The sequence below is a fragment of the Neomonachus schauinslandi genome, chromosome 10 (genome assembly GCF_002201575.2).
Source record: "Neomonachus schauinslandi chromosome 10, ASM220157v2, whole genome shotgun sequence".
In the NCBI taxonomy this organism is placed as follows: domain Eukaryota; kingdom Metazoa; phylum Chordata; class Mammalia; order Carnivora; family Phocidae; genus Neomonachus; species Neomonachus schauinslandi.
This window is the reverse complement of record NC_058412.1, coordinates 111004641-111032029: the sequence shown is the minus strand read 5'-3', so window position 1 is coordinate 111032029 and position 27389 is coordinate 111004641. Positions and strand designations below refer to the sequence as shown.

At 46.1% G+C, this 27389-nt stretch overlaps 1 protein-coding gene across 2 annotated transcripts in view; it reads left to right on the top strand.

Moving 5' to 3' along the window:
- The window catches only part of TM9SF4 (transmembrane 9 superfamily member 4), a 55692-nt gene that overhangs the window by 15165 nt on the left and 13138 nt on the right, over positions 1-27389 (top strand). For both annotated transcript variants that reach the window (XM_021689105.2, XM_044918517.1), the window contains exons 2-10: positions 9821-9934; positions 14685-14784; positions 19413-19581; positions 19683-19812; positions 20982-21105; positions 22623-22741; positions 22859-22970; positions 24340-24410; positions 26321-26453. In XM_021689105.2, the coding sequence (XP_021544780.1) occupies positions 9821-9934; positions 14685-14784; positions 19413-19581; positions 19683-19812; positions 20982-21105; positions 22623-22741; positions 22859-22970; positions 24340-24410; positions 26321-26453 (1072 nt within the window). The remainder of the gene's footprint in view (positions 1-9820; positions 9935-14684; positions 14785-19412; positions 19582-19682; positions 19813-20981; positions 21106-22622; positions 22742-22858; positions 22971-24339; positions 24411-26320; positions 26454-27389) is intronic.

Below are 27389 nucleotides of genomic sequence, written 5' to 3'. Positions count from 1 at the left end.
AGTAAGTATCATCTTCAATGGGGAAAAGCCGAGAGCCTTTCCCTTAAGATCAGGAACATGACAAGGATGCCCACTCTCGCCACTGTTGTTCAACATAGTACTAGAAGTCCTAGCAACAGCAATCAGACAACAAAAAGAAAGAAAAGGTATTCAAATTGGCAAAGAAGAAGTCAAACTCTCTCTCTTTGCAGATGACATGATACTTTATGTGGAAAACCCAAAAGACTCCACACCCAAATTACTAGAACTCATACAGCAATTCAGTAATGTGGCAAGATACAAAATCAATGCACAGAAATCAGTTGCTTTCTTATACACTAACAATGTAACTGTAGAAAGAGAAATTAGAGAATCGATTTCATTTACAGTAGCACCAAAAACCATAAGATACCTTGGAATAAACCTAACCAAAGAGGCAAAGAATCTATATTCTATGAACTACAGAACACTCATGAAAGAAATTGAAGAAGACACAAAAAGTTGGAAAAACATTCCATGCTCATGGATCGGAAGAATAAACACTGTTAAAATGTCTGTGCTGCCCAGAGCAATCTATACCTTCAATGCCATCCCAATCAAAATTCCAATGACATTTTTCAAAGTGCTGGAACAAACAATCCTAAAATTTGTATGGAATCAGAAAAGACCCTGAATCGCCAAGGAAATGTTGAAAAAGAAAAACAAAGCTGGGGGCATCACGTTGCCGGATTTCAAGCTATATTACAAAGCAACGATCACCAAGACGGCATGGTACTGGCACAAAAACAGATATATAGACCAATGGAACAGAATAGAGAGCCCAGATATGGACCCTCAACTCTATGGTCAAATAATCTTTGACAAAGGAAAAAATATGCAATGGAAGAAAGACAGTCTCTTCAGTAAATGGTGCTGGGAAAATTGAGCAGCTATATACAGAAGAATGAAACTCGACCATTCTCTAACACCATATACAAAGGTAGACTCAAAATGGATGAAAGACCTCAATGTGAGACAGGAATCTATCAAAATCCTAGAGGAGAACATAGGCAGTAACCTCTTTGACATCGGCCACAGCAACTTCTTTCAAGATACATCTCCAAAGGCAAGTGAAACAAAAGCGAAAATGAACTTTTGGGACTTCATCAAGATAAAAAGCTCTGCACAGCAAAGGAAACAGTCAACAAAACAAAGAGGCAACCCACAGACTGGGAGAAGATATTTGCAAATGACACTACAGACAAAGTGCTGATTTCCAAGATCTATAAAGAACTTCTCAAACTCAACACCCCAAAAAACAAATAATCCAGTCAAAAAATGGGCAGAAGATACAAACAGACACTTCTCAAAAGTGTCTAATGGCTAACAGACACATGAAAAAAATGTTCATTCATCATTAGCCATCAGGGAAATTCAAATTAAAACCACACTGAGATACCACCTTACACCAGTTAGAACAGCAAAAATTGACAAGGCAAGAAACTTTGTTGTTTCAAACATTTGTTTGTTGGAGAGGTTGTGGAGAAAGGGGAACCCTCTTACACTGTTGGTGGGAATGCAAGTTGGTACAGCCACTTCGGAAAACAGTGTGGAGGTTCCTCAAAAAATTAAAAATAGAACTACCTTATGACCCAGCAATTGCACTACTGGGTATTTACTCCAAAAATACAGATGTAGTGAAAAGAAGGGCCATATGCATCCCAATGTTCATAGCAGCAATGTCTGCAGTAGCCAAACTGTGGAAAGAGCCGAGATGCCCTTCAACAGATGAATGGATAAAGAAGATGTGGTCCGTGTATACAATGGAATATTACTCAGCCATCAGATAGGATGAATACTCAACTTTTGCATCAGCATGGTTGGGACTGGAGATTATGCTAAGTGAAATAAGTCAAGCAGAGAAAGTCAATTATATGGTTTCACTCATTTGTGGAACATAAGGAATAGCATGGAGGACATTAGGAGAAGGGGGGGAATCAGGGGGGAGACGAACCATGAGAGACTATGGACTCTGAGAAACAGGGTTTTAGAGGGGAGGGGGTGGGGGGATGGGTTAGCCTGGTGATGGGTATTAAAGAGGGCACGTTATTGCATGGAACACTGGGTGTTATACGCAAACAATGAATCATGGAACACTACATCAAAAACTAATGATGTAATATATGGTGATTAACATAACATAATAAAATTAAATTTTAAAAAAAAATGGAAAGGACTGTGTGCCACAGTGACTTGTACTTACTTGGCCGTGCTCAGTGACTCTATGACTACTTGTTGCTTTTTGTTGTTTTCCACTAGGGTGAGTATTACCCTCATTGTTGTGTCTTTTTGTTTGTTTTTGGTTTTTGTGTGTATACTTGTGCTATTGGTTTGAGACTTTGGAACAGAAGCCTGTTGGAATCTTTCAGGATTTGCTTTTAATCTCTCTGCAACCTAAGCTGTCAGGGAGCGCTTCAGCTGTCCGGGGCAGCATCTCTCTGCTAAGATTGGAGAATTCTGTTTCACAAGAAGGTAGAGCTGGAGTAACTTCTTAGATTTAATTGGCTTGATGACTATAGGAGATTGTAATCCTCTGCCCTGGCTTCAAATCACGTATTAGATAAGGCAAAAAGGTCTGGTGTCTGGCTTTCTGGGAGGGAAAAATTTTTGATTAGCTAGAAATAATGATATCAACTGTGGGCTTTTCATATAAGGTCTTTATTGTGTTGAGGTAAGTTCCTTTTATACCTTTTATGTTGAGAATTTAAATCATGAATGGATGTTGAACTTTGTCATATTCTTTTACTGTGTCTATAGAGATGATCACGTGATTTTTTCTTTCATTTTATTAATGTGGTGTATCACACTGATTGATTTGCATATGTTGAACCATCCTTGCATCTCAGGGATCAATCCCACTTGATTTTGGTGTATGCTTCTTTTAATGTGCTGTTAAATTCAGCTTGCTAGCATTTTACTGAGAATTTTTACATCTATGTTCATCAAGGATATTGGCCTATAGTTTTCTCATGGTATCTTTGGTTTTGGTATCAAGCTGATGCTCACCTCATAAAAAGAGTTTGGAAGTATTCCCTCTTCTATTTTTGGAAGAGTTTAAGAAGAATTAATGTTAATTCTTTATTGAACATTTGGGAGAGTTCACCTGTGAAGGGAGGTCTTAGATTACTGATTCAATCCCCCTTCTTTATTGGTCTGTTTCGGTTTTCTGTTTCTTCTTGATTCCATTTTGGGAGGTTATATGTGTTTCTAGGAATTTACCCATTTCTTCTAAGTTACCCAATTTGTTGATGTATAATTGTTTATAATCGTTTTTAATTCTGAGGCACCTGTTATAATGTCTCCTCTTTCATTTCTGATTTTATTTGAGCCTTCTTCCCTCTTTTTTTCTCTCGGTGCTGTTAAATTTCGTTTCGTTTCATTTGTTGATTTTTATCTTTTCAAAAAAACCAACTTACCTCTGTTGTAGGGGGTTTTTCTATTTTTAAAATTCTCCTTTTAAAAATAAATAAATAAAATTCTTCTTTTTATTTATTTCTGCCTCTTTATTATTTCCTTTCTTCTGCAAACTTTGGGCTTCACTTGTTATTTTTCTGGATTCTTGAGGTGTTCAGTTAGGTTTTTGGGAATTTTTTTTTTTTTAATATTTTATTTATTTGACAGAGAGAGAGATAACGAGAGCAGGAACACAAGCAGGGGGAGTGGGAGAGGGAGAAGCAGGCTTCCCGCCGAGCAGGGAGCCCGATGTGGGACTCGATCCTGGGACTCCGGGATCATGACCTGAGCCGAAGGCAGACGCTTAATGACTGAGCCACCCAGGCGCCCCGGGAATTTTTTTTTTAATGTAGTTGTTTATTCCTAGTACTGCTTTTGTGGCATGCTGTAAGTTTTGGTATGTTATATTTTTCTTTTGTCTGAGGTACTTTTAAATTCTTGTTTGATTTCCTCTTTGACCCAATGGTTGTTCAAGAATGTGTTGTTTACTTTTCACATATTTGGCTATTTGCCATTTTTTGTTAATTGATTTCTAGCTTTATTCCATTGCAATTAGAAAAGATACATGGAATGATTTTGGTCTTCTTAAATTTGTTAAGACTTATTTTGTGAACCTACCATGTCATCTGTCCTGGAGAATGTTCTGTGTGCACCTGAGAAGAATGTGTATTCTTCTGCTATCAGGTAGAAAGTTCCATATATGTTTGTTGTCCATTTGGTCTGTAGTTTTTTTGAGTCAGCTGTTTGTTGATCTTCTGTCTGGAGGTTATTTTAAGTGGGATATTGAAGTCCCCTGCTATCACTGTGTTGCTGTCAGTTTCTCCCTTCAGATCTGTCAATATTGGCTTTATACATTTAGGTGCTCTGATGTTGGGTATGTATATATTTATAACTCATATCTTCCTGTTGAATTGACCGTTTTGTCATTATATAATGACCATCTCTGTTTCTAGACACAGGTTTTTTTTTTTTAGATTTCATTTATCTATTTGTCAGAGAGGGAGCACATGCCAAGCAGGAGTGGGCAGCAAGCAGAGGGAGAAGGAGGCTTCCTGCTGAGCAATGCGAGACTTGATCCCAGGACCCTGGGATCATGACCTGAGCCGAAGGCAGATGCCCAAATGGACTGAGCCACCCAGACATCCCCTAGACACAGTTTTTAACTGAAAGTCTGTTTTGTCTGATATAAGTTTAGCCACCCCTGCTTTCTTTTGGTTACCACTTGGAATATCTTCTTTGGTTACCACGTGGAATATCTTCTTCTATACCTTCATCTTCAGCTCATGTGTGTCTTTAGATCTAAAGTGAGTTTCTTGTAGACAACATATCGCTGGATCTTATTTTTGTATCCATTCAGCCACTCTATGAGTTTGGATTGGGAATTTAATCCACTTACCCTCCAGGTTATTCTAATATGCATCAGGGTTGAGAACCACTATCTTAGATGTACAAATAGGGCATAGGGGTAATAGATGTTCTCAGGGAGTCTCAGACTAGGTCCTTGGAGATAGAGAGGTGGGAGGTATCAAGAACTCCTTAAATTTGAGGCTTAAAAAAAATCATTCTCAAGGGGATACAGCAAAGATTAAGAACCAAAGTATTCAGGGGCACCTGGCTGGCTTAGTCAGTGTAACATGTGACTCTTGATCTCAGGGGTCATGAAGTCCAGCCCCATATTAGGTGTGGTGCTTACTAAACAAACAAACCATAGCAGTCAATCTTATGTGAGTGGATGGTTTTATATTTTTATAGATCAGAGGTTGGTTAGTGCTTATTATTAATTTGTTTGAGTACTCCCATAACAAAGCTAGACAAGCAATTAGTGGAGGTGGAGAGATGGCAGAAACTTAGATGACCATCATTTAACATGAAATGTACTATAGCAGTGCTTTAGACAAGTGCATATTTAAATATGTGTCAACTAACTTAAGCACTAATCCTTGAACATGTATAGTTGTGAAAGTTCAGTTGGGTATTGGGTAGTTTCCATCTCTTCCTCTAGTGACATCACAGAGATATTTACAAGGTGCCTTGGAAAGAAAGGAAAAGAATAATTCCCCTTGTGGAGATCTGAGGGGTTTCTTGAAGAAAGAAACATTTCCACTGGGCCTTCAAGGGTAGGTGGAACTTGAATAAGGTGAGGGCAGGTGTCAAAAACAGCTTGAGCAGAGGCTTGAAGGCAGCCTCACCTGACCAAGGCTGCTCACCAAGGCCCAGGACAATCTTGGGATCTTCTTGAAGGCTTAGAAGGAAAAGGTGGAAGGTGCTGATAGAAAGGTATCTTGGGGCCAGCAGGTGGGGGGCCTTCCATACTGAGCTAGAATTACTGTAACCTAGGTGTTTAGAGTGGTGATTTTTTTTTCCTGATTTATTCTATTATTTTTCTTAAGTGATATAAATGCTTTATAATCCCCTAAGAAAAAATAGAATATAGAGATATACAGAAAGGAAGAAAGTCCATCACTCAGATAACCCATTTTGCCTGCTAAACATTTTCTCAAAGATAACTTTTTTTAAAGGGGGGGAGGAGATCCTGCTATGCAGTGTTCTAGCCCCTGCTTTTTCTACTTAAATCTAAAGCTTAAACATTCCTACTCAAGAAAGATTTCCTTTTTAGGGGTGCCTGGGTGGCTCAGTTGGTTAAGCGTCTGCCTTTAGCTCAGGTCATGATCCCGGGGTCCTGGGATCGAGCCCCACATCTGGCTCCCTGCTCAGTGGGGAGCCTGCTTCTCCTTCTCCCCACACCCTGCTCGTGCTTTCTCTTGCGCACTCACTCTTGAATAAATAAAATCTTTAAAATATAGATATATTTCCTTTTTAATGAGTACTTAAATGGGTAAGTGAATACACCATAATTTAACCCATTCCACCAATATTGGATATTTTACTATTAAAAGTAGTGAATGATTCCACTATTTTGTTTATTAATTTTTATTTTACTATTATTTTTAGAGGACGAGAAAGTGCACATGCACATGTGTGAAGGGGGAGGGAGGGCCAGAGGGAGAGGAAGAGAGAGAGAGAATCTCAAGCAGACGGCACTGATAGCAGAGCCCGACGCAGGGCTTGGTCTCACAACCCTGGGGTACTGCCCTGAGCTAAAACCAAGAGTCCGTCGCTTAACTGACTGAGCCATCCAGGTGCCCCTGATTTCACTATTTTAGATAATACTGTGGTGAACATCCTTTTATGTACATTTTGGGATATTTGCCATATTTTTCTTAACATGTCTGAAAGTAGAATTGCAGGGTCAGAGTATACACTTCGCCGGGGGGGGGGGGGGTTGATAGGGTGCCAAATTGCCCCCCCAGAAGTGTTCTAATTATCCCTCTAGCCATATGAGACTATCAAAATCGTGACATTTTAATATCTAAAACTGAGTGTCATTGTGATGCTGTCATTAATTCTAAACTGAACTTCTGAATTGCTTTTGGTTGCCAACTTATATTATTCAAAGATTGTAGCACATTAGGAAATATCTTTTGCCATTTTTCGTCTGTTGATCCTTCCTCTAAGATCAATTGATCTGTGGTTTGTTGATCGTATCTTTGTACGAGGATTATCTGTTTTCTGCATCATTTTTCAAAAATTCAGAGTTGCGTTGTGTAGTTTTTAAAAAACAAAACAAAACAAACATTATGTGGCAGTTTATGCCAGTACTACAGGATTTGTTTTCCTTGTAGTTTAGTTAACTGGAATTTATGTACAAAGAGGACGGGGCTTATTTCTCTCACTGGAAGCGCTCATATTTCTAAAGACTGACCAGTGAGGCCTAGCATGGGGTTCCAGGGAGTGAGGGCCAGAATTTCTGCCAACAGGTCAATTGGAGGAAATTATCTGATCGAGAGGAAATCAGATGCTGCAGTCAGCCCACAGTCAGAAGGCTTTCCATCACAGAAAGAATAAATTCTGTTTGTTGTTGTCGTATTCAAGGCATACCCATACTACTACTAAGCCCTTCCCTTTGTGAATGAGTAAAATGTCTCTAGAGGGATTTTCTTTTTTTTTTTTTAAAGATTTTTTATTTATTTATCTGAGAGAATGGGAGACAGAGAGCATGAGAGGGGGAGGGTCAGAGGGAGAAGCAGACTCCCCACTGAGCAGGGAGCCCGATGCGGGACTTGATCCCGGGACTCCAGGACCATGACCCGAGCCGAAGGCAGCCGCCCAACCAACCGAGCCACCCAGGCGCCCCTAGAGGGATTTTCAAGGAACTGGTGATAGCAGTTATCTATGGGGAACCCAAGTGGGAGGAAGATTTATTTTTCACGGTATACCCATTTGTACTGTGTTTGAATTATTAACTGTGTATGTGCTACTTTTTCAAATTGCTTTTAAACTATTTTTTTTAAAAGCCTTGCCTGCTCGTAGTTATATAAGATGTTAACATTAGAGGAAACTGAGTGAAGTGTATATGGGAATTCTACAGTACCTTTGCAGCTCTTCTGTAAACATAAATTTATTTTAAAATTAAAGTTTTTTGGGGGGCACCTGGGTGGCTCAGTTTGTTAAGCACCTGCCTTTGGCTCAGGTCATGATCCCAGTGTCCTGGGGATTAAGCCCTGTGGGGGAGGAGGGGGGGGGGGTCCCTGCTCAGCAGGGAGCCTACGTCTCCCTCTGCCCCTCCCCCCACTCATGCGTGTTTTCTCTTTCAAAAATAAATAAAAGCTTAAAAAAAAAAAAAAAAAGACTTTGACCAAGCTATGTATCTACAAAAAGTGCACCAAGCTCAGACTCTTAGATTAGTGGTAAAAATGCAGATGAGTCTCCATTTTTAGCAAGCCCCTTAGTGATCCTGATTCCGTATAAAGCTGAGTTCCAGAAAGAATCACCTGAGTGTGAGTGAGAGAGAGAGAGAGAGTGTGTGTGTGTGTGTGTGTGGTGGTAACTTGAAGGATGGAGGGGCTGTGAAGGCAGGGTGGTCAGAAGGCTGTGGCCAGTGTCCGGCAGACAGAAATGAGGGTCAGCATAGCTGCAGCAGGTACAGAGGATGGAGAGAGAGGGCAGAGGCGGGAGCACTAGTGAGTCCCGGATCCAGGTGTCTGGGTAAGAGTTCCTTGTTCACACCAGGTGGGGAGAGAGAATCAGGAAGCTCATCTAGTTCCTTGAAGGGGGTGAAGCATGTTGTTAATGAAAGGAAAGAGACATTTTGATGGAGTGCATTTCTTGAGGCCAGTAATTGGTCTTTCTTGCCTTTAATTCCCAGGTGACCATCCTGCATGCAGGTCATTTACTGAGCGCCTGCTGGGTGCCAAGCCCTGGAGACGCACAGTCCCTGCTCCCACAGCGGTCACATTCGAGTGGAGGGTGACAGACTGCACAAATAAACAAATGCATATTGTACATGATAAGATAATGTACATGCATATTGTGCATGTCTGTAGATAAGTCCATGAAGAGAAATGAAGTACAGGGGTGGGGAATGGGGAATGGGAGCCCTGAGGACGCTGTTTTAGGTAGGATCGGCAGTGAAGGCTTCTCCGAGGACCTGACATTTGAGAGAGATCGGAATGAAATAAGGAATGAGGTTAGCCATGCAGGTATGTTGGGAAGGGCATTCTGGCAGAGGGAACAGTAAAGGTGATGGCCCTGAGGGGTAGAGAAGGGCTTGCTGACAAGAGACAGCAAGAAGGCCAGTATAGCTGGGGCTGAGTGAGGAGGAGAGTGGCAGATGATGAGGTCAGTACAATCTGGAGAAGGCTTGTAGGAAAATATGTTGGTCACATAGGAGCTTCCTGACCAAGTGAGCCTCTTGCTGTATAGAGAAAAGGGAATTGGTGGAACATGATGGAGCTTTGTTTCCTGCTAGCTATACTGGAGAGTGACACAGTGTGAAATAGTGAAAAGAACATTGATCTGGAAGTGGGGAGCTGTGGCTACTGGATTACAGTCTTCCCTTTTGTCCCCATGTTAAGTCCTTCACTCGTTTTTTGTTTGTTTTTTTTTTTAAAGATTTTATTTATTTATTTGAGACAGAGAGATTGAGAGAGACAGAGAGCACATGAGAGGGGGGAGGGTCAGAGGGAGAAGCAGGCTCCCTGCCAAGCAGGGAGCCCGATGCGGGACTCGATCCAGGGACTCCAGGATCATGACCTGAGCCGAAGGCAGTCGCTTAACCAACTGAGCCACCCAGGCGCCCCCTTCACTCGTTTTGTGACTCGTTTCTGGAAGTGCAGAATCAGTGCCTTGTGGGACTCGGGGGGGGGGCATTTGGAAGACAGCGCTTACAGCGTGGGGATGAGACTGGGTCAGTTAAAGCAGATGTGGAGGTGCTATGACTTGATCTGCCCCAGAGAGATATGTACTTCTTTCCCCCATTCCAACTATGACCTCTCTTCTTCCAAAGCAGGATTGGTTGCCGTGGGCCCTGCTGCTTCTCTCTCTCATGCGTGATACACGCGCCTTCTATGTCCCTGGGGTTGCACCAATCAACTTCCACCAGAACGACCCTGTAGAAATCAAGGTAGGTGCAATGCCGGACTGTGGGAGCCTCTGTGCGGGGCAGCCTGTCTGGAGGACCCTGGTGAGATGGTCCTGTCCATCCTGCACTTGCAGAGAACAAAAGCCAGTGCCAGTTACCATGGCAAAAAGCAGGTTTGCTGCCTGCTGCGTGGCTGGAAGGGGAGTGCCCTCGGGAACCCACAGTTCCAGCAGCTCTGCCTCTTCATATCTCTCTCTCCCCCTCTGCAGCTTTGCCTATACGCGTGTCTTCTCTCTGTGTCCCTCTCTTCCTCTTCAGCTCTCTCTCTGGCTCTGGTTCTGGTTCTTTCCCTGGCTCTGTTTCTCACTGTCACCCTCATGCGTGCCTCGGTTTCTAGGTGTGTGCGTATCTGTCTGTCTGTCTCTCTCAGCCTGCCTCCCTGTTTCATTGGCTCCATCCTCCTCTCTGTTGCCAGCTTCTCTCCACATGACTCAGCTTGTCTGCACATACACAGCCTGTTACGGCCTCTGTGTTTTCACTTGCAGCTTCTGCCACCAGCTGGATTCTTTAGTTCGGGTTTTCCAAACTGCGTCTGGCCTGTCTGAGTGGTGGTATATGAGATGATTTTAAGGAGTTGACAAATGTATTTTATTTTAATACCTATGTTCTTTTAATATATATTAAGAAATATAGCTGCTACTTCAACTCATGATTTTATGGCTGTTGTTGGTTTTCCTTTTTTTTTTTTTTTTTTAAAGATTTTTATTTATTTATTTAACAGAGAGAGAGAGAGCACAAGTAGGTAGAGCGGCAGACAGAGGGAGAGGGAGAAGCAGGCTCTCCGCTGAGCAGGGAGCCCGATGCGGGACTCAGTCCCAGGACCCTGGGGTCATGACCTGAGCCGAAGGCAGCCGCTTAACCGATTGAGCCACCCAGGCGCCCCTGGTTTTCCATTTTTAATAGTGATGTAGTATTAGCTCCTTAAATAAATGTATTTCTCTAAAAATGAGTCAGATTCAAATAAATAGTAGAATCAATGGTAAGTAGATGAGGCAAATTGGTGCATGAACGATTCAAGTCTAGAGAGAAGCCATCCAACCAGGCACCTTTGCTTTTCAAGCTAGATGCCCACTGTGGGTCAATCAACTGGCAAAGGTGGGGAGGGAGTCACTTAAAATATGGTTGATCGGGGGCAGTGGGTAGGCTGGCATGTTGATTAATGGCTCTTTAGCAGCGCACTGTGTTGGTGGCCTTTTCAGAGCCCCAAGCAGGGGTAGGGGTTGGTGGTGGATCTTCTTGGATCTGGTTTCCCAGGGCACAAACTCCAAGGTGGAGATATGGTGCAGTTTGCCTGGATAAGCTCTCAGGGTCAGCACTTGGGAGGGAGTGAGGGAAGCAGGACAGGGCAGAGGGAGACACTGAGCCGTGGTACAACAGAGGCCTGTGGGAAGCTCTAGAACTGGAATGCCTGGCCCTTTGGAGTTGTTCCAGATTGAAGCAAGAGGACTGGTTCTCTGTATCCCTCCATGAAACAGTCATTGGATATAGACTACCACCAGAGTAGGGGCGTAACCTTGTACAAGGGCTCCCAGCCAAAGGGACTCTCCTCTGTCATCAGCCAAATATAACCACTTTTAATACTTTGGTATTTTTCTGGGTTGTTTTTTTTTTTTTCTGTGCAGTGTTTACAGTGTAGGACACTTGGCATTCTCTCACCTTCCGTAAATCCCCAACTACTTGACTACCACACTGTTCCTCCCTTAGCAAAGTAATGTGTAGTTGAAATTTTTAAGTAGTCCTTCATACCCTTAGTGATTGTGTAAAAAGGGCTAACAAAACTTATAAGGTTATGAAAATAAATTCTGTTCCTAAAATAAACATACATTTCTTGCCTCCTTTTTGTGTTGAACCACATCTTAACTGGTCTGTGCAAAAGCAAAGCAGTAAGATTGTGTGAAAATCAAGTGTTTATCTTTTCCTGAGCATCACAGCAGAAGACAGGGTCACAAAGGACCAGCCACAGGATGTGCCATCATGTACATGCCCCTTTGTTTGCCATCACATTTTAGGTATTAGTGAAATTGCAGATTGCTACATGTCATGCTTATTTGAGGCATCACATACAAGCAACTTGTGATTATCCAGGGGGAATTAACCAGTTAAGAGGATGAATATGTAAATAATACATTTGTTTAAAAAGAAAATGAAAACTACTAGGAATCAAGTTCTAAAAGAGCTAGGATCTTCTCTGTCCCAATTATTGCTGTGTTACGAGCTCCTAATACATAGCCTGGCAAGGTGGATAAATATGTCTGCCCCTCCCCTTGCTCACTCTAAATAAATAAATAATATGTATAAATAAATAAAATCTTTTTTAAAAAGTTCATTTAGAACTAAGCAGTAATTAATGAGTAAACGCAACATTACATGTGTTGCATTATTGTGAGCATATTTCTTCCTCCCAAGTCAGACTTGTAACTTTCAGGAAGAGTAATTAAAGTAACATTTATTGAGGGTTATTTACATACCAGGCATTATGGGTGAGTGACTTAACTCAGATGCCCCCCAAGAACGCTCTGAAGCAGATACTGTATATTTTACAGAGTTACTGTATATTTCACAGGTATGGAAACCAAGGCCCAGGGAAGTAAACCACCTTGCCCAAGGTCATGTGGTGAGGAAGACATAGGGTTAGTCCTTAACTACTCCATCTCTTACCTACCGCAGTACCCTTCTTCCCAGTGCTTCTGCCAAAAGCCCCCTCCAGAGCAAAGCTTGTGGCCCAGGGAGGAGAGGGTGTCTCTGGCTTCCAGACCTGACAGGCTGGGGGTGTGAGAGGGTACACTTTGGGGAGGGAGGGGCGGGAGGGGTGGAGGGAACATAAAGGTGGGACTCAATCTCTGTAACGTGGACTCTTTTTTGATTATTCAGAAAGAGAGAATGTAAGAAACACAAAATAACAGGCTGTTATAATAGACAGTAACTTTTTGGCCATTTCGGCTCAAGCAGTTTATGAAATGCTTAATTGTAGTCCTCAGTCCCTTAGTCCAACATCTAAAAACCTCTGAAACCCAGTTTTCTAGGCTCTCATAGACAAGCCTTGGCCTGAAGTGTTTGACTTTATTTATCCCACTTAGAATGAATATTTTTGCATTTCTTTGCGCAGTCATTAAATATGGCGTACTGCCCCAGATCCAGCTGGGGGGGTGTTGTCCATACTGCCCTTTTAAAACCAAAATAATTCCTAATTCCAAGATATGAGTTTTCTTTCTTTCTTTCTTTCTTTATTTTAAAGATTTTTTTAATTTATTTTTCAACAGAGAGAGACACAGCAAGAGAGGGAACACAAGCAGGGGGGAGTGGGAGAGGGAGAAGCAGACTCCCCGCTGAGCAGGGAGCATGATGTGGGGCTCGATCCCAGGACCCTGGGATCAGGACCTGAGCCGAAGGCAGACGCTTAATGACTGAGCCACCCAGGCGCCCCCAAATTATGAGTTTTAAATAAGAATCGTGGACCTGGATTCTAAAAATTATTTACACTTTTTTAGATGGTGCATAGGAATGGTTGGTAGTTCCTAAATAGCCAAGATAATTTTATTTGCATGTGGATCAGAATTTATTTTTTGTAACATTTTGATTAGTTCTGTTTATCTATGGTTTGGCATTGCCTATGACCGTCACTGTTTCCAGAGCTATATTCTGTGTGCGTGCATCACTTCCTAAACATTTTCCTTTGTGGTCTTTTTTTTAAAGATTTTATTTATTTATTTGACAGATAGAGACATAGTGAGAGAGGGAACACAAGCAGGGGGAGTGGGAGAGGGAGAAGCAGGCTTCCCGCGGAGCAGGGAGCCCGATGCGGGGCTTGATGCCAGGACCCTGGGATCATGACCTGAGCTGAAGGCTGATGCTTAATGACTGAGCCACCCAGGCACCCCTCCTTCATGGTCTTCTTAAACCTTGTTTTTAATGATTGCATCATATTTCATTGAATGTGAGTATATTATGATTTATTGACAAGTTTCCCATTGTGGGGGCTTATACTTGTTTTCCCATTTTTCCTGTCTTCAGTCACTCAGCAAACATTTAATGAGCACTGCTGTGTGCCTGGCTCTGTAGGTCCTTGTCCTCATGGAGCCTAACTCTTAAATTCTAGGAGGAGACTGATTTTTTTTTTTTAAACAACAGGTAAACAAAATAATTGTTTTATCAGACATGTTACCTAGGAAACTGCGCATGTTGGAATAGAGCAAATGGGGGGATGCCCTTAGCTGAGCTAGTTAAGGAGGACTTCCAGGTGAGGGGCCGTAAGCTGGGACCTGAGTGTGCGAAGGAGCCGGACAGGCATGGAGTCAGGTGGGGAGGGGCAGCAGGTGCAGAGCCTGAGGTGGGAGAGAGCTGGACGGGCTCGAGGAACTGCAAGCAGGAGAGCACTGTGGTTATGAGTAAGAAGTGAACCTCTTTGTTCCTAAGGTTTATTCTCATTTGGAGTTATTTCCTTAGGAAAGATGCCCAAAAGTGAAATTATAGAGTCAAAGGATACCAGACTCTCAGTATGTATTAAATTTGGTAATTATTTTAAACAAGATCTATAATATAGTCTAAAACTAAATGAAACATGAAATCACTCAGAATTGTAGACCGTATAGTACCCAGTGTACCGCAGCTGTGACGTGCTGCAGTGAGTTGCTAATGTACCAGTGTGTGTGGGTACGGGGCGCGGGGCGTAGATTATTGAAACAGCCGTCTGGGTTTCTGGGTTGATGAGCAACAGCCTCTCTTCTCCCACTAGGCTGTGAAGCTGACCAGCTCTCGAACCCAGCTACCGTATGAATACTACTCGCTGCCCTTCTGCCAGCCCAGCAAAATAACCTACAAGGCAGAGAATCTGGGTAAGTTCTCTCTCACTGTCAGCCTGTCCCGGAGGGGAGGCCGAATCTTCACGTGGCGATGGTAGCAGTTAACCCTGACATTGCTGTGTGCTGCACACCGTTCTACATAGTTTACGTACATAGTGGCTTATTCAAGCCTCATAGCAGCCCTGGGGAGGCAGTTGCCATGTTTATGCCCATTCGACAGGTGCAGTGATTTGCCTCTGGTTATATTTTTAATTAACAGCTAAGCTGGGCTTGGAGTCCATGTAGTAGGACTTCAGAGTTGCAGCCCGTGGCGACTGCTCAGACCGGCTCTCACCTTGATTTCTAGATATTCCCTTCTCTTTCATGGTTTCTGCAACCTCTTCTGCTTTTAATTAAAAGAGTGAGTGGTTACCTCCGGCCCTAAAGGAAGCAGAGACATCACTGTAGTTCTTGCTAAGTGACTGTGCAAGACTTGCCTCAAATAATGTGTGAAGCACCCAACGCAGTGTCTGGCATATGTGTTCCATAAATAGTAGCCATTTTATTCTAATTCAGATAATTCTCCATTTGGTAGAATTTCAGGCTTAAAGCAAAAGACATTTAGAAGCCTCTATTCCTGACACGATTATTAATACTTACCCTGTGCCCGTCTTGGTGTTGAGTCCTGGAGATAAAAATGTGGGTAGATGCTGTCCCTGACCTCAAGGAACTTAGGAGACTTTCCTCTTATAGCTTAGGAAGGAGAAAGGCGAGAACTGGTTCTTGAGCAGGCCTCCGAAAGGTCTGCCTTCTCTGTCAGAGCTACCCCTGGCTCAGATGTTTCCAGAACCCCTAGCTGACAAGTGTATCTACGACCAGGTATTGGGTGTCCCAGACCAGCAGGAGGCAGGCCTTGCAGTCAGCTTAACCCAAAGCAGGCAGCACCTCCTGTCCCTTCTTCTTGCCTCGTACTGTTGTCTTGGGGCCTGGGCTGACTTCCACTGACTCTCTGGGCTGCTCACTTACCCTTCTTTTCCCTTTCCATACCACAGAACAGCTCCTCCCTTGCCCATGAGCTGGTGTGGACTCGTTGGCAGCCCATGGCTCAGCAGTTGGGCACACCTTGGTGTGATATTGGGTGACCTTAAGCCCTCTGAGCCACTGCTGCATCCTCCATGAAGCTGGGGAATGTTCTCACAGAAATGGAAACTTTTATAAGTACAGAAGCTATCCTGTTATATTGTATCTCATTCTGTCTTTGGAATGCCTCCCTTCCATGGCCTACGGGTTCTTAGAGTGGAGGGATCATGCCTTATAGTCCTCTCTCTCTCCCACTTCTGACCCATGTCTGACACAGTAGGATTCAGTCAATGTTAGTGTCCTACCTGAATAGAGGAGAAAATTCCTTGGTTAAATACCTGTTAGATGGCAAGCCTTATACTCTGTGTTCTCATCATCACCACCATTAATACTTATAGGGCTCTCGTTGTGAGCCGGGCACTGTTCTAGGCACTTCTGTGCTTTAATTTCGTTAATTCTCACGACAGCCCTACAAAGTAGCTCCTCTTAGTATCCCCTTGACGTAGGTAAGAGAAGTGAGGCAAAAGGAGGTACAGTTCCTTGCCCCAGTCCCTCACCAATATCATTGCTCCCGTTTCTTAGTAGTGGGAACGGCAGCTTCGAGGGTTTAAAAGACTTGCTCCACAGATCGCATGGCCAATAATAGGTGGAGAAATTGACATATTACCCAGGGTTTTTTTTAACTCTAAAAACAGAATTCTTGCTGTTGTCCAGACTGCCTTCTCCAGAGAGGTTCATCTGGGCTATCTGAGGGCTGTGCTCTTGGTGGTCGTGCCTGATGGAGATCCGCACCGTGGTGTGTGTCGGAGTGTCTGTGGTAGACGTACTGGAGTACAACATCACACTCTCCTAGAGGGTCCACATTTGTAGCTTGTTGCTCATTTAGCCTGGCCGGCAATCTGCTCCAACTATAAAAAGTTAAAAGGAACATTTGCATATTAGAGATGAGCTGTTCCAGACCAGCACACCTTCTTTCTTGGTGTAAATTTAATTTCTAAATATCAAGAAGTGATACCTGCTTACTTGGTCTACAGCCTTGTTCCTCTCTGTGTATGTTCTTCCTTTCCTCAGGTGAGCTTCTTGTAGACTAAAAAGAAGTGGGCAGTAGGGCGTGGTGTGGAGGAAGGAGCCCAAGAGCTTAGCACCACGGCAGTCACCTCATGGGCAAGTCACTGCCCCTGTCTGCTTCTAGTGTCCTCTTTGTGAAATGAAGAAGGGGACCCGAATCGTTTCCACAGCAGACCACGCAGATGTCTTACTGGCATCCTTGCTCTCCACTGGCCAGTCCGTCCCTGGGTTTTGTAGACTCAGCTGCCTTACTCGGCTTCTAAAATGGGGGGAAGGGGAGCCCCTCTTCTCCCTCCCCCGCTCCTAAGTGCCTTGTCCACACTTGCCTGGGCTGCTACTTCGCTCAGGGGTGCAGCTTGCGTCCTGCCGCTTACTGTTCGCACGCCAGCAGCTCCCAGCTTCCACCCGCAGCCCTGACCTGTCCGTGGGGCCCGAAATGTGGGTATCTAACTGCCTGCTTGACGTGTCCAAACCGAAAAAAGGCCTTTATCTAAATTTGCTCTTCTTTCCTTTTTCCCACCTAGCACCCCATTGTAGGAACCTCAGTCTCCCACCACTGCTCACTCGTCCTTCGTATCAGTCCGCACCCGGCCCCCCTCGGTCCCCTCGGTAGCTCCTGACCCCGCGTGCTTGTGTCCACCCCCAGCACCGCCCAGTCCGGCCACCGTCCTTGCTCACTCGCATGGCTGACTGGCATTGCCCCAGCCAGTCCCCTGCGTTTTCTGTGTTTTCTCCACAAAACAGCCAGTGCAATGCTTCTGTCATCAGAATCAGGTCATGTCTTCCTCCATCCCTGTTAGAAACCCTTCACGGGGGCACCTGGGTGGCTCAGTTGGTTAAGCGACTGCCTTCGGCTCAGGTCATGATCCTGGAGTCCCGGGATCGAGTCCCGCATTGGGCTCCCTGCTCAGCGGGGAGTCTGCTTCTCCCTCTGACCCTCCTCCCTCTCATGCTCTCTGTCTCTCATTCTCTCTCAAATAAATAAATAAAATCTTTAAAAGAAAAAGAAAAAGAAACCCTTCACGGCCTTTTCTCGCTCTCTGGATAAAGATCAGACTTCCGGCCACGGCCCACAGGCCCTGAGGTCCGGCTCCAGCCCATCTCTTGGGCTCACCTTACGTCACTTTCCCCCTTGCTCTCTCCACCGCAGCCACACAGGCCTCTCCAGCTCAGCACACGTCTCCCACCCCCAGGAGCTTTCGCACATACTGTTCCTTCTGTCTAGAATGTTCTTCCTCTGTCTGTTTACATAGTCAATGCCCCTCTTCCTTTAGAGCTCACTTCAAACATCCCTTCCTCAGAGAAACTGTCCTAGACCTGCTCCCCATGTCTAGAGCAAGTTCCTCTTGTTACATGATGATTTCACCAAGTCTGTCTTCCCACTAGACCATAAGCTCCGTGAGTTTGTTCAGCAACGCATCTTCAGGGCCCAGCACATAAGCAGTACCAGGTAGATGCTGGGAATGAGTGAATGAATGAAGGAATGACTGACTAGGCAGAGAGGGCCATTTCCAGGCAGGTCCCTGCTGGTAGGCCCGTGTTGGACTCCGTGTGTGCGCAGGCGCTAGCCTCGTCTGTTGGCCTTGGTCAGTCTTCAGCTTGCCCCAGTGTCACATCATCCCGGTAGAACCGTTGGAACAGCTCAGAATGAAAGTGCCGTTGGCTGTCGTTGGCAGCCCTGAGCTGCTCCGCGCCTGCGCTCCTGGCTGCTGTGTGCCAGTTCATTAGTAAAAACCTGTTTTGGCTAAAAATCTCAGGTGCTGGATTTTACCCCACCTCCCTCCCTGCCCGAACTGGGATCTGAAGACACAGAAATCAATGGGAAACATTGCTGCCCTTAAAAGAGCTCATAGTCAGGGATGGCAGACCCTTAACATGGCAGCGCACGGTGCAAAGTCACGCAAAGTCGCATCGTCAGCATATGAAACGGTGCGGAGGTGATGCTGACGATAAAGATGGTATTTGTTGCTGGCCTGCTCTGTGCCTCGTACTTGATTTCTCACTGGGACCCTGTGAGATGGCTACTGGTATTATCCCCATTTTACAGATACGGAAATTGAGGCTCACTGAGGTTACGTAACTTGGCCGAGACCGCTAAGATAGTTAAGTGGCAGAGCAAGGGCTCGGTAGCCGGTCCTGTCTACACCGCTGTACGACGCTGCCTCTACACAGAGGGAAATCAGTGGAGAGAGTGATGAGCTCAGCCCTGAAGAGGTCAGGAAGGGCTTCCCAGAGGGGAAACAGAAACTGGGCTCACAGGGTGAGGAGTTTCCCAGGAACGCGGGCAAGAAGTTGCCCATGAGGCCTAGAGGCGTATTTGATGTGCCCTGGAAAGTCTGGTGGCATGTCACAGAGGGGGTGGAGAGGACAGGTGGGAGTCGGAGGGGCCAGCTCTCTCCAGGTAGGGTAGCACACCGAGTGCCAGGCTGTGGAACTGCCAAGGGCCCTGCGAGTCAGCAGTGTCTCCATGGCTCTGCTGACCTCAGCAACCTCAGGGCTGAAGCTCTGAGATCCATGTGTCTCTCTTACGGCAGGAGAGGTGCTGAGAGGGGACCGGATTGTCAACACCCCTTTCCAGGTGCTAATGAACAGCGAAAAGAAGTGTGAGGTTCTGTGCAGCCAGTCCAACAAGCCAGTGACCCTGACCATGGAGCAGAGCCGGCTTGTGGCCGAGCGGATCACGGAAGACTACTATGTCCACCTGTAAGTTGTCCTCTGCTCCCTGCTGGCCCCGACTTGGTGTGGGGTGGGGCACAGATGGGAGAGGCGGTCCAGGGGGACTGAGCGGGGCCTTGGGTTTCCAGCATCGCCGACAACCTGCCTGTGGCCACCCGGCTGGAGCTGTACTCCAACCGCGACGGTGATGACAAGAAGAAGGAAAAAGATGTGCAATTTGAACACGGCTACCGGCTCGGCTTCACAGATGTCAACAAGGTAGAGTGTCTCGGCGTGCTCGAAGGGCTGGGGGAGTTTCACCTGGTAAGTCACAAACCCTTGGGGCCACAGGGAAGGCGGAAATATTTAGCTCTAGGTTTATAACAAAAGGTGGGATGACCAAGGCAGGTTTCTCCTGGTGCCCCTGGGTGTGGTCTGCGAGAGTCTGTGCTTTGGGCAAGGCTCTGGCAGATGCTACACAGGAAGTGGAAGGCACAGTCCCTCAAAAAGTCAGATTCCGTATTTATAAGATTAAAACAAAACAAAAAAACAAACAAAGATGGAATTTCAACAGTATGTAGGAGAGCTAGGTAGGATAGTGGTCAGGAGCGTGCTGGCTCCCTGGGTATTGGGCCCCACCTCCACCACTCACTAGTTGTTGAGTGCCCTTGAGCCTGCCTGTTTCCTCTCTGAGCCTTTGATTCCTCACCTGTAAAATGCCTGCGGTGTGCATAGCCGCCCTTTAGGGTTGTTTAAGCAGAGTAAAGCGGATGATTTGTGTGTCTGCTACTTTATAGCGCGGCCTCTGAGAAATATGCTAATAATAGCTGATAATAGCAATGATAGTAACAGTGATTCTCCTGTCTTTCTAATTTTCTAAACTGAGCGCCTTCTACTAGGGAATAAAGGACAAAACCGTTTCTTTTGAGGCATAGCCCCTGACCTCGGAGGGCTTCCGACCCCACTTGGGAAGAGAACTGCCCACGTAGGACCCTGCGTCCTAAGTCCCAGTTGCCATCGGTGATGGTGCTCGTGCCGAGCTCAACGCCAGCAGAGCTCAGAAGAGCTCATTGTGCAATCAGGTTGTCACGGGGGAGGCGGGCCTTGAAAAATAGGGAGGCTTGAGCTGAGTGCGGACAGGGGTGGCATCCTAGCCGGCGTGAATGCCGGGAACAGAGCTGCACCATGGGGACTGCTCACGGGGCAGGGACGGGCTGTGAGCACATGATAGAAAGCCATGAATGCCAGGCTTAAGGGATCCAGGCTTTTATCTGGTAAAGCCCCAGGGAGCCCTGGAGGGTTTCTGAGCGGGAGTGCTGTGAGAGCAGTGCTTTTAGCAGGTTGAAACGGCTGGGCCTGCTGGACAAGGGGAGGGACCTGATACCTGGGATGATTTTCTGGTTGGTTCTTGACCGCTAGGTATTTTGTTCTCACCATTGCTGTTTTAGATTTACCTGCACAATCACCTCTCGTTCATCCTTTACTACCACCGGGAGGACCTGGAAGAGGAACAGGAGCACACATACCGCGTCGTCCGCTTCGAGGTGATTCCCCAGAGCATCAGGCTGGAGGGTGAGTGGGGAGGTATGACCAGAGGGGCAGGGCTGGATGGGCCTGGGCTTCCACACCCAGGGTCTTCTCGCACTTGATTCTGAGATGGCTGATAGGCCACAGTGTGGCATATGGGCCCAGCCAAGGTAGGGTCCCTGCATTCCCGTGAGAGAAAGCGGTGAGCAAGGGGAGAGCTGACATTGGTTGTGTCCTGGCCTGGTGCCTTCCCAGTTTACCACCTCCCGCAACCCCCAGAAGTGTGTGGTAGTTATAGATGAGGAACCGGAGACTCAGAGAGGTTGGTGACTTGGCCGAGGACAGACAGCAACTAGGACTTGCCTGGGCCTCTCGGAAGAGCCAGCCAGCTTCCCCTCGGCTGAAGAACAAGGGGCAGGGATGCAGACAGAGCAGTCAGGCAACTGGTTTCTGTGTTTCTTCCTCTGTGTAAGTGATTGGCAGAGACGAGACTTGGCCCAGGGTCAACAGTTCTGCGGGATATCTGAGAGCCCAGCCCTATAGGTGTGATAGGAGCTGGTCCAGCTTCTCACCTGTCTGCCCTTGCTCACCCAGGGCACACTTCAGTTCAGCAGGCTTGGCCTTTGTCCACAGTGGTCGTGGGTTTCTGGCTTTTTTTTTTTTTTTTTCTTTTTTCTTTTTAAAGCTATGGAACCTAGTTTTCAAACAAAATCATATCCAAAAATCTCATGTAAGACATAGATCCTGTGCTCTCAGAGCATTATAGCGCCCGTCCTGGTGAGTGCCGTGAGCACAGTGTCACGTTTATTGCATGATTTTTTTTTTTTTTAAAGATTTTATTTATTTATTTGAGAGAGAGAGAATGAGAGACAGAGAGCATGAGAGGGAGGAGGGTCAGAGGGAGAAGCAGACTCCCCGCCGAGCAGGGAGCCCGATGCGGGACTCGATCCCGGGACTCCAGGGTCATGACCTGAGCCGAAGGCAGCCGCTTAACCAACTGAGCCACCCAGGCGCCCCTATTGCATGATATTTTTGACATCATCTCTCCCCTCAACCGTTTCCTGGAGTTTAGAGACTCTGTCTCCTTCTCACCATTATCTCTCCAGCAGGGCCCTGGGCACAGAGTAGGTGCTTATTAAATGGTGGTTGGTTGAATGGATGGACAGATAATGGGATGAACGGAGGAATAAATGAAAAAAGAAGCATCTGGGTGATTGAGTTACTGACATGCTGGGACTTTGGGGACTGGGTGAATGAGTAAACATGATAGCAGGAGTTCGGTGGTGTTTTTCTTCTTCAGTGGGGCTGATTAAGTGAATACATGAATGCTTGAATTGAGTGAAGAGAGATCAGATGAGGGACTCAGAGCCCCTCCTCCACACCCGGCAGCTCCAAAGGCTCTTAGGAAGGTCAGGGCTCTGGGGAGGAAGTTTAATAACTTTGTTGTCTCCACTCAGACCCTGGGTTCCAGCAGCAGGCAGCCTCGAGGGCACCGCCCCAGAGCAGCCCTGGGTAGTGGCACTGGTCCCCACAGGAACAGACTGAGTCTCTGTCTCTCACAGACATCAAAGCAGATGAGAAGAGTTCGTGCATCCTGCCTGAGGGTACCAACTCCTCACCCCAGGAAATTGACCCCAGCAAGGAAAATGAGCTGTACTTCACCTACTCTGTACACTGGGAGGTGAGAAGGGGCCGGAACCCATGGCAGGGGAGGAGGGTTCTGGTCTGGGCAGGAGTTGTCTAACACGAGGCCTGACTCTGAGTGCTGCTTTTCCACCCTGTCTCCCCCCCGCTCCAGGAAAGTGACATCAAATGGGCCTCTCGATGGGATACTTACCTGACCATGAGTGATGTACAGATCCACTGGTTTTCTATCATTAACTCTGTCGTGGTGGTCTTCTTCCTATCAGGTGAGAGATCCGTGGGATGGGAGGTGGAGAGACAAGGGGGTGAGGGATGAAGGCCTGAGACATCACACGACTGAAGGGGGACTTCTAGGGTGCTCTTGGGGCCACATGTTGGTCAAAAACAGACATCAGGGTCTGTGCTAGGCATCAGGTGTGCAAAGGCGAACAAGATTCAGTCTCTACTCTGGAGAGCTCCCTAGGGAAAGACGGGATACATCCCTTCATGCACACCTTCACTGATTGATTCAGCAAGATTTCATTGTTGCCGGTCCGTGCAGGCGCTGGGCCACATGCTGGGGATATGGTGTTGAGCAAGCCCAGCCCCTCAAAGAGTCTCTTCTGGTGGTGGGAGAGAGAAAAGCAGAGAAGTGGTTGAGTCCAGACAGTGATAAGTTCTATAGAGCAGATAAACAGGGTGACCAGATACACAACTCTTGAGAAAGGATGAAGGCTGCTTTAGAGAAGACCTCTCTAAGTGGGGAGGAGCCACCATTCAGAGACCCAGGGAACGACTGGTCCAGCAAAGGTCACGGCCCTGCAGTGGGACAAGCTTGGTGAGAAGCTGGCCGGCGAGCCAGGGGGAGGGTAGTGGGCAGAGGTGGAGTGAAACCGGTCGCTTCAGTGTCATATGGGAAGCAGAGATAATGCTAGGTGCTGTTTATTAAACATTTACTGAGGGGCCAGCTGCTGTGTTCATAAGCACTTCACAAACCTCTCAGTCCTTCAGGTTCCATGAGCCAAGCCTAAAATGTTAAGTTAGCTTGAAGTCCTACAACCCATTGTCTTAGCCACTATATTGGGCTGCCTGGAGAGGAAACAGGGTGCTGTGGAGGTACAAGTGGGGGGCCTCTGAGCCATCTGGGGTGTGGAAAGGCGAAGATGCCTGGGGTAAGTCTTGAAGTGGGAGCGGCCGTCAGGGCAGAGTGGGGCATCGCGGGCCAGGGGAACAGGAAGCAGCCCCAGTAGAGGCATGGAGACTGTGAAGTGATGACAGAACAGCAAGCGGGGCGGCGTGGGAGGTAAGCCCAGGAGGAAGCGAGGCTGCAGAGGTCAGGAGGACCAAGACAGGGAGCAGCTGGGGCGCTGTTCTCCCTGGAATAAAAAGCAGTGTCCTTGGACTGCCCAAACCCATCCCAGTGGCTCTTTCCTTCCCCTGCCAGGGGAGTGACCCTCTGTGTGCCCACCTCTGGATAGCTGAGGTGGAGCTCTGCTCAGCAGAGGACGTGAGGCAGCCGCCTAGCCACTGCCCACCGGAGGAAGCCAGGCATGCCAGCCGGCACTCAGCGAAACCCCAGGCGCAGGAGGGCATGCAGCCCACGAGACTCCATTGGCAGTGCTCATGCCTCTTTCTCCCCACCCCTGTTTGTTTCAGGCATCCTGAGTATGATCATCATTCGGACCCTCCGGAAGGACATTGCCAACTATAACAAGGAGGATGACATTGTACGAGATCTTGGCTGGGGAGGGATGGACTTGGAGAGGGAGGGCAGACTAGCAGTAGGGTTCCGGGCCTACCAGACCGAGGGTGGGGTGTGTGTGCGTGTGTGTGTGTGTGTGTGTGTGTGTGTGTTTCATAGAGTAGTTGGAAAAGGAAAACAAATGTTTAATGACCCAGGGTGTGTGTGGTGTGTGTGTGTGTGTGTGTCATAGAGTAGTTTGAAAAGGAAAAAAAATGTTTAATGACCCAAAATGATAGGGATAAGCGTTTTAATTGCTAAGCATAAAAACAACGGGAGAAATCACAGAAAGAAAACTTAATGAATGTGATGTTAAAAATCTGAAAACTGGGGGCGCCTGGCTGGCTCAGTTGGTAGAGCACACAGCTCTTAATCTCAGGGTCGTGAGTTCAAGCCCTATGGTGGGTGTCGGACCTACTTTAAAAAGAAAAATCTACAAACTGTTCTGCATGTCAGAATATATAGACAAAACAGAAGAGTGCCAAACAGTATTTGCGACAAACTTGAAAAAAGAGGCAATAGTTAAAAGAACTGGTTTTAAAAAGTCCCAAAATCTCGAGTCTGAGAATGAACAAAAAATTTACTGACTAGGAACTCTACATGGCTCGGAAACATGTGAAAAACCATTTTTACCTCAGGGGTGGTTATCTCTCCCGCCCCTGCCCCCGCCCCTGCCAAATACAAATTCAAACAGTTATGAGAAGACAGTTTGGGACCTTCAAATCAGTCCAAGTGTGTTTTCATGTAGTAGTCGTTGGCAGCAAGGTTGACGGGAGCTAAGCACCTTTCCACACCACCCATGCAAGTACATTGGTAGTTTTCTGAAGAGTTATGAATTGGCTCTACACACCACGAACTATAAAATAGTTAACTTGCTTTGACCCAGTAATTCTTCTAGAATTTTCCAAAGGAAACCATCAAAACCACAAAGACTTGGTCTAGAAATATTTATTATAGTTTTATTTATAATTTAAATAAACTGGATGTAGCCTGGTATTCCATAATAATGGATTGGCTATGAGATGGGCAGTATACAATGCAAAGCTGTACAGACATTAGAATATTAACTGCAAAGAGTACTTATTGGAAATGAGGAAATGCTCGTGATCAAGCATCACCTGAAAATAACAAAGTACTCAGTAAATAGGGTCTGGTTCCAATTTTAGTGTTTAACAATTATATATACATATGCATATATATATATATATATATATATATATATATATATACACGTACATACGTGTGTGTAATATATATATATATACGCACACACGCACACACACACATAAAGGGCTAAAGGAAATGCATCAAAACAATGGTATCAGTAAGTGCCGGGAGTGTAAACTATTGTATTTTCTCTGTCTTTCTGGGGTTTTTTAAATTTCTGAATGTTTACTTATGAGTTTTAGATCTTTTGTTCAGTCTTTCCAGATTTTTAAAAAATTTTCTACTGTAAACATTTATTACTTTTTATTCATTTGAATATCATGCCATATGCCAAAAATTTTTTTTTCACTTTTTTATTACATTAAGAGCACATACTACTTTTATAATCAGTAAAAAAAAAAAAATGGCTTCTAAATCTCACCACTCAAAAACTCTCACAGTTAACATTTCAGTGTGTTGATGTTTACATTATTTTTCCATTCATCGGGCTTGCGGAATTTGGGGAGGAGGTTTGCCTTTAATGTAGCTATAAGCCTCGCGTTTGTGCCCTCCTTTTCCATGTGACACTTCTCTGGGGAGTACTATGTCATGTTGCTTACACTCCTGTCGGAGTGGAGGCTGGTTGACACCTGAGGGACCCTCAGCCCTAGTCAGGGGTTGTGGGTCCCTGCAGGAGCTGCCTCCTCTTGGACCCCAAGAAACAGCCTCACTTCTGACCCTCTGCTGCAGGAAGACACCATGGAAGAGTCTGGGTGGAAGCTGGTGCATGGTGACGTCTTCAGGCCCCCCCAGTACCCCATGATCCTCAGCTCCCTCCTGGGCTCAGGCATTCAGCTCTTCTGTATGATCCTCATAGTCATCTGTGAGTGGGCCTGGTGGGGCTGAGGGTGGGGTCCTGTCACCAGAGAGCACAGGCCTGAGTCTGAGAGAGGGGTGGCCTCCCCCCCTGGGGAACGGGGCACGTCAGCATCACTGGGCCAGACAGAGTCATTCATGGCAGTGGGAGGGCCGGGTCCTCTCAGCACCAGGCTCTGGTGGTTTGCTGCCCCTCAGAGCTCTCCGGCACCACGGATCGCCTACCACGTCCACTCCCATCAGCGAAGCCACACATCAGTGCTGTGAGGTTGGCCTCCCTCCGCAGTCAGGCGTTAAGTGACTTACGCAAGTCAGCACCAGGTCTTTTCTGAGAAAACAACTCCCCAAAATCCTAATATATAGTAATTATAGACAGTTCTGAAGTCAGTCTGCCTAAAAAATTTTGTTACCATTTTAACTATTTTTAATTGATATATAACACTGTGTAAGTTTAAGATGTACAGAACAACAATTTGCTGTATGTGTCTATTGTGAAATGATCACCACAGTAAGTTTAACATTGATCACTGCACATAGTTACATAATTTTTTTTCTTGTGATAAGAACATTTAAGATATAATCTCTTAGCAGCTGATCTGCCTAAGTTTGTATCTCAGGCTCATACCTCCAAGCTTTGTGACTTTGGACAACTCACTTCACCTCTGTGAACCTCCGTTTTCTCATCTGAGAAATGGATAACCAGCCTCCACCTTGCAGGGCTGATAAGGCAGGTGCAGTGAGCTGGCATTCAGAATGGTCTCAGCTCGGTGCCGGGCTGGTTGCAAGTGCACTGTGGGCTGGAAGCTGCAGTGAAGATGTGGCCAGCCAGCACCCAGCAACTGCTGCTCCCCTGTGAACCCCAGCTAAGACCGGTCTTCTCCTGTAGAGAGCAAGGGAGTATGCTGTCAGGAAGGCCAAGGGAGAAGGGAGCCTCATCTAGCCT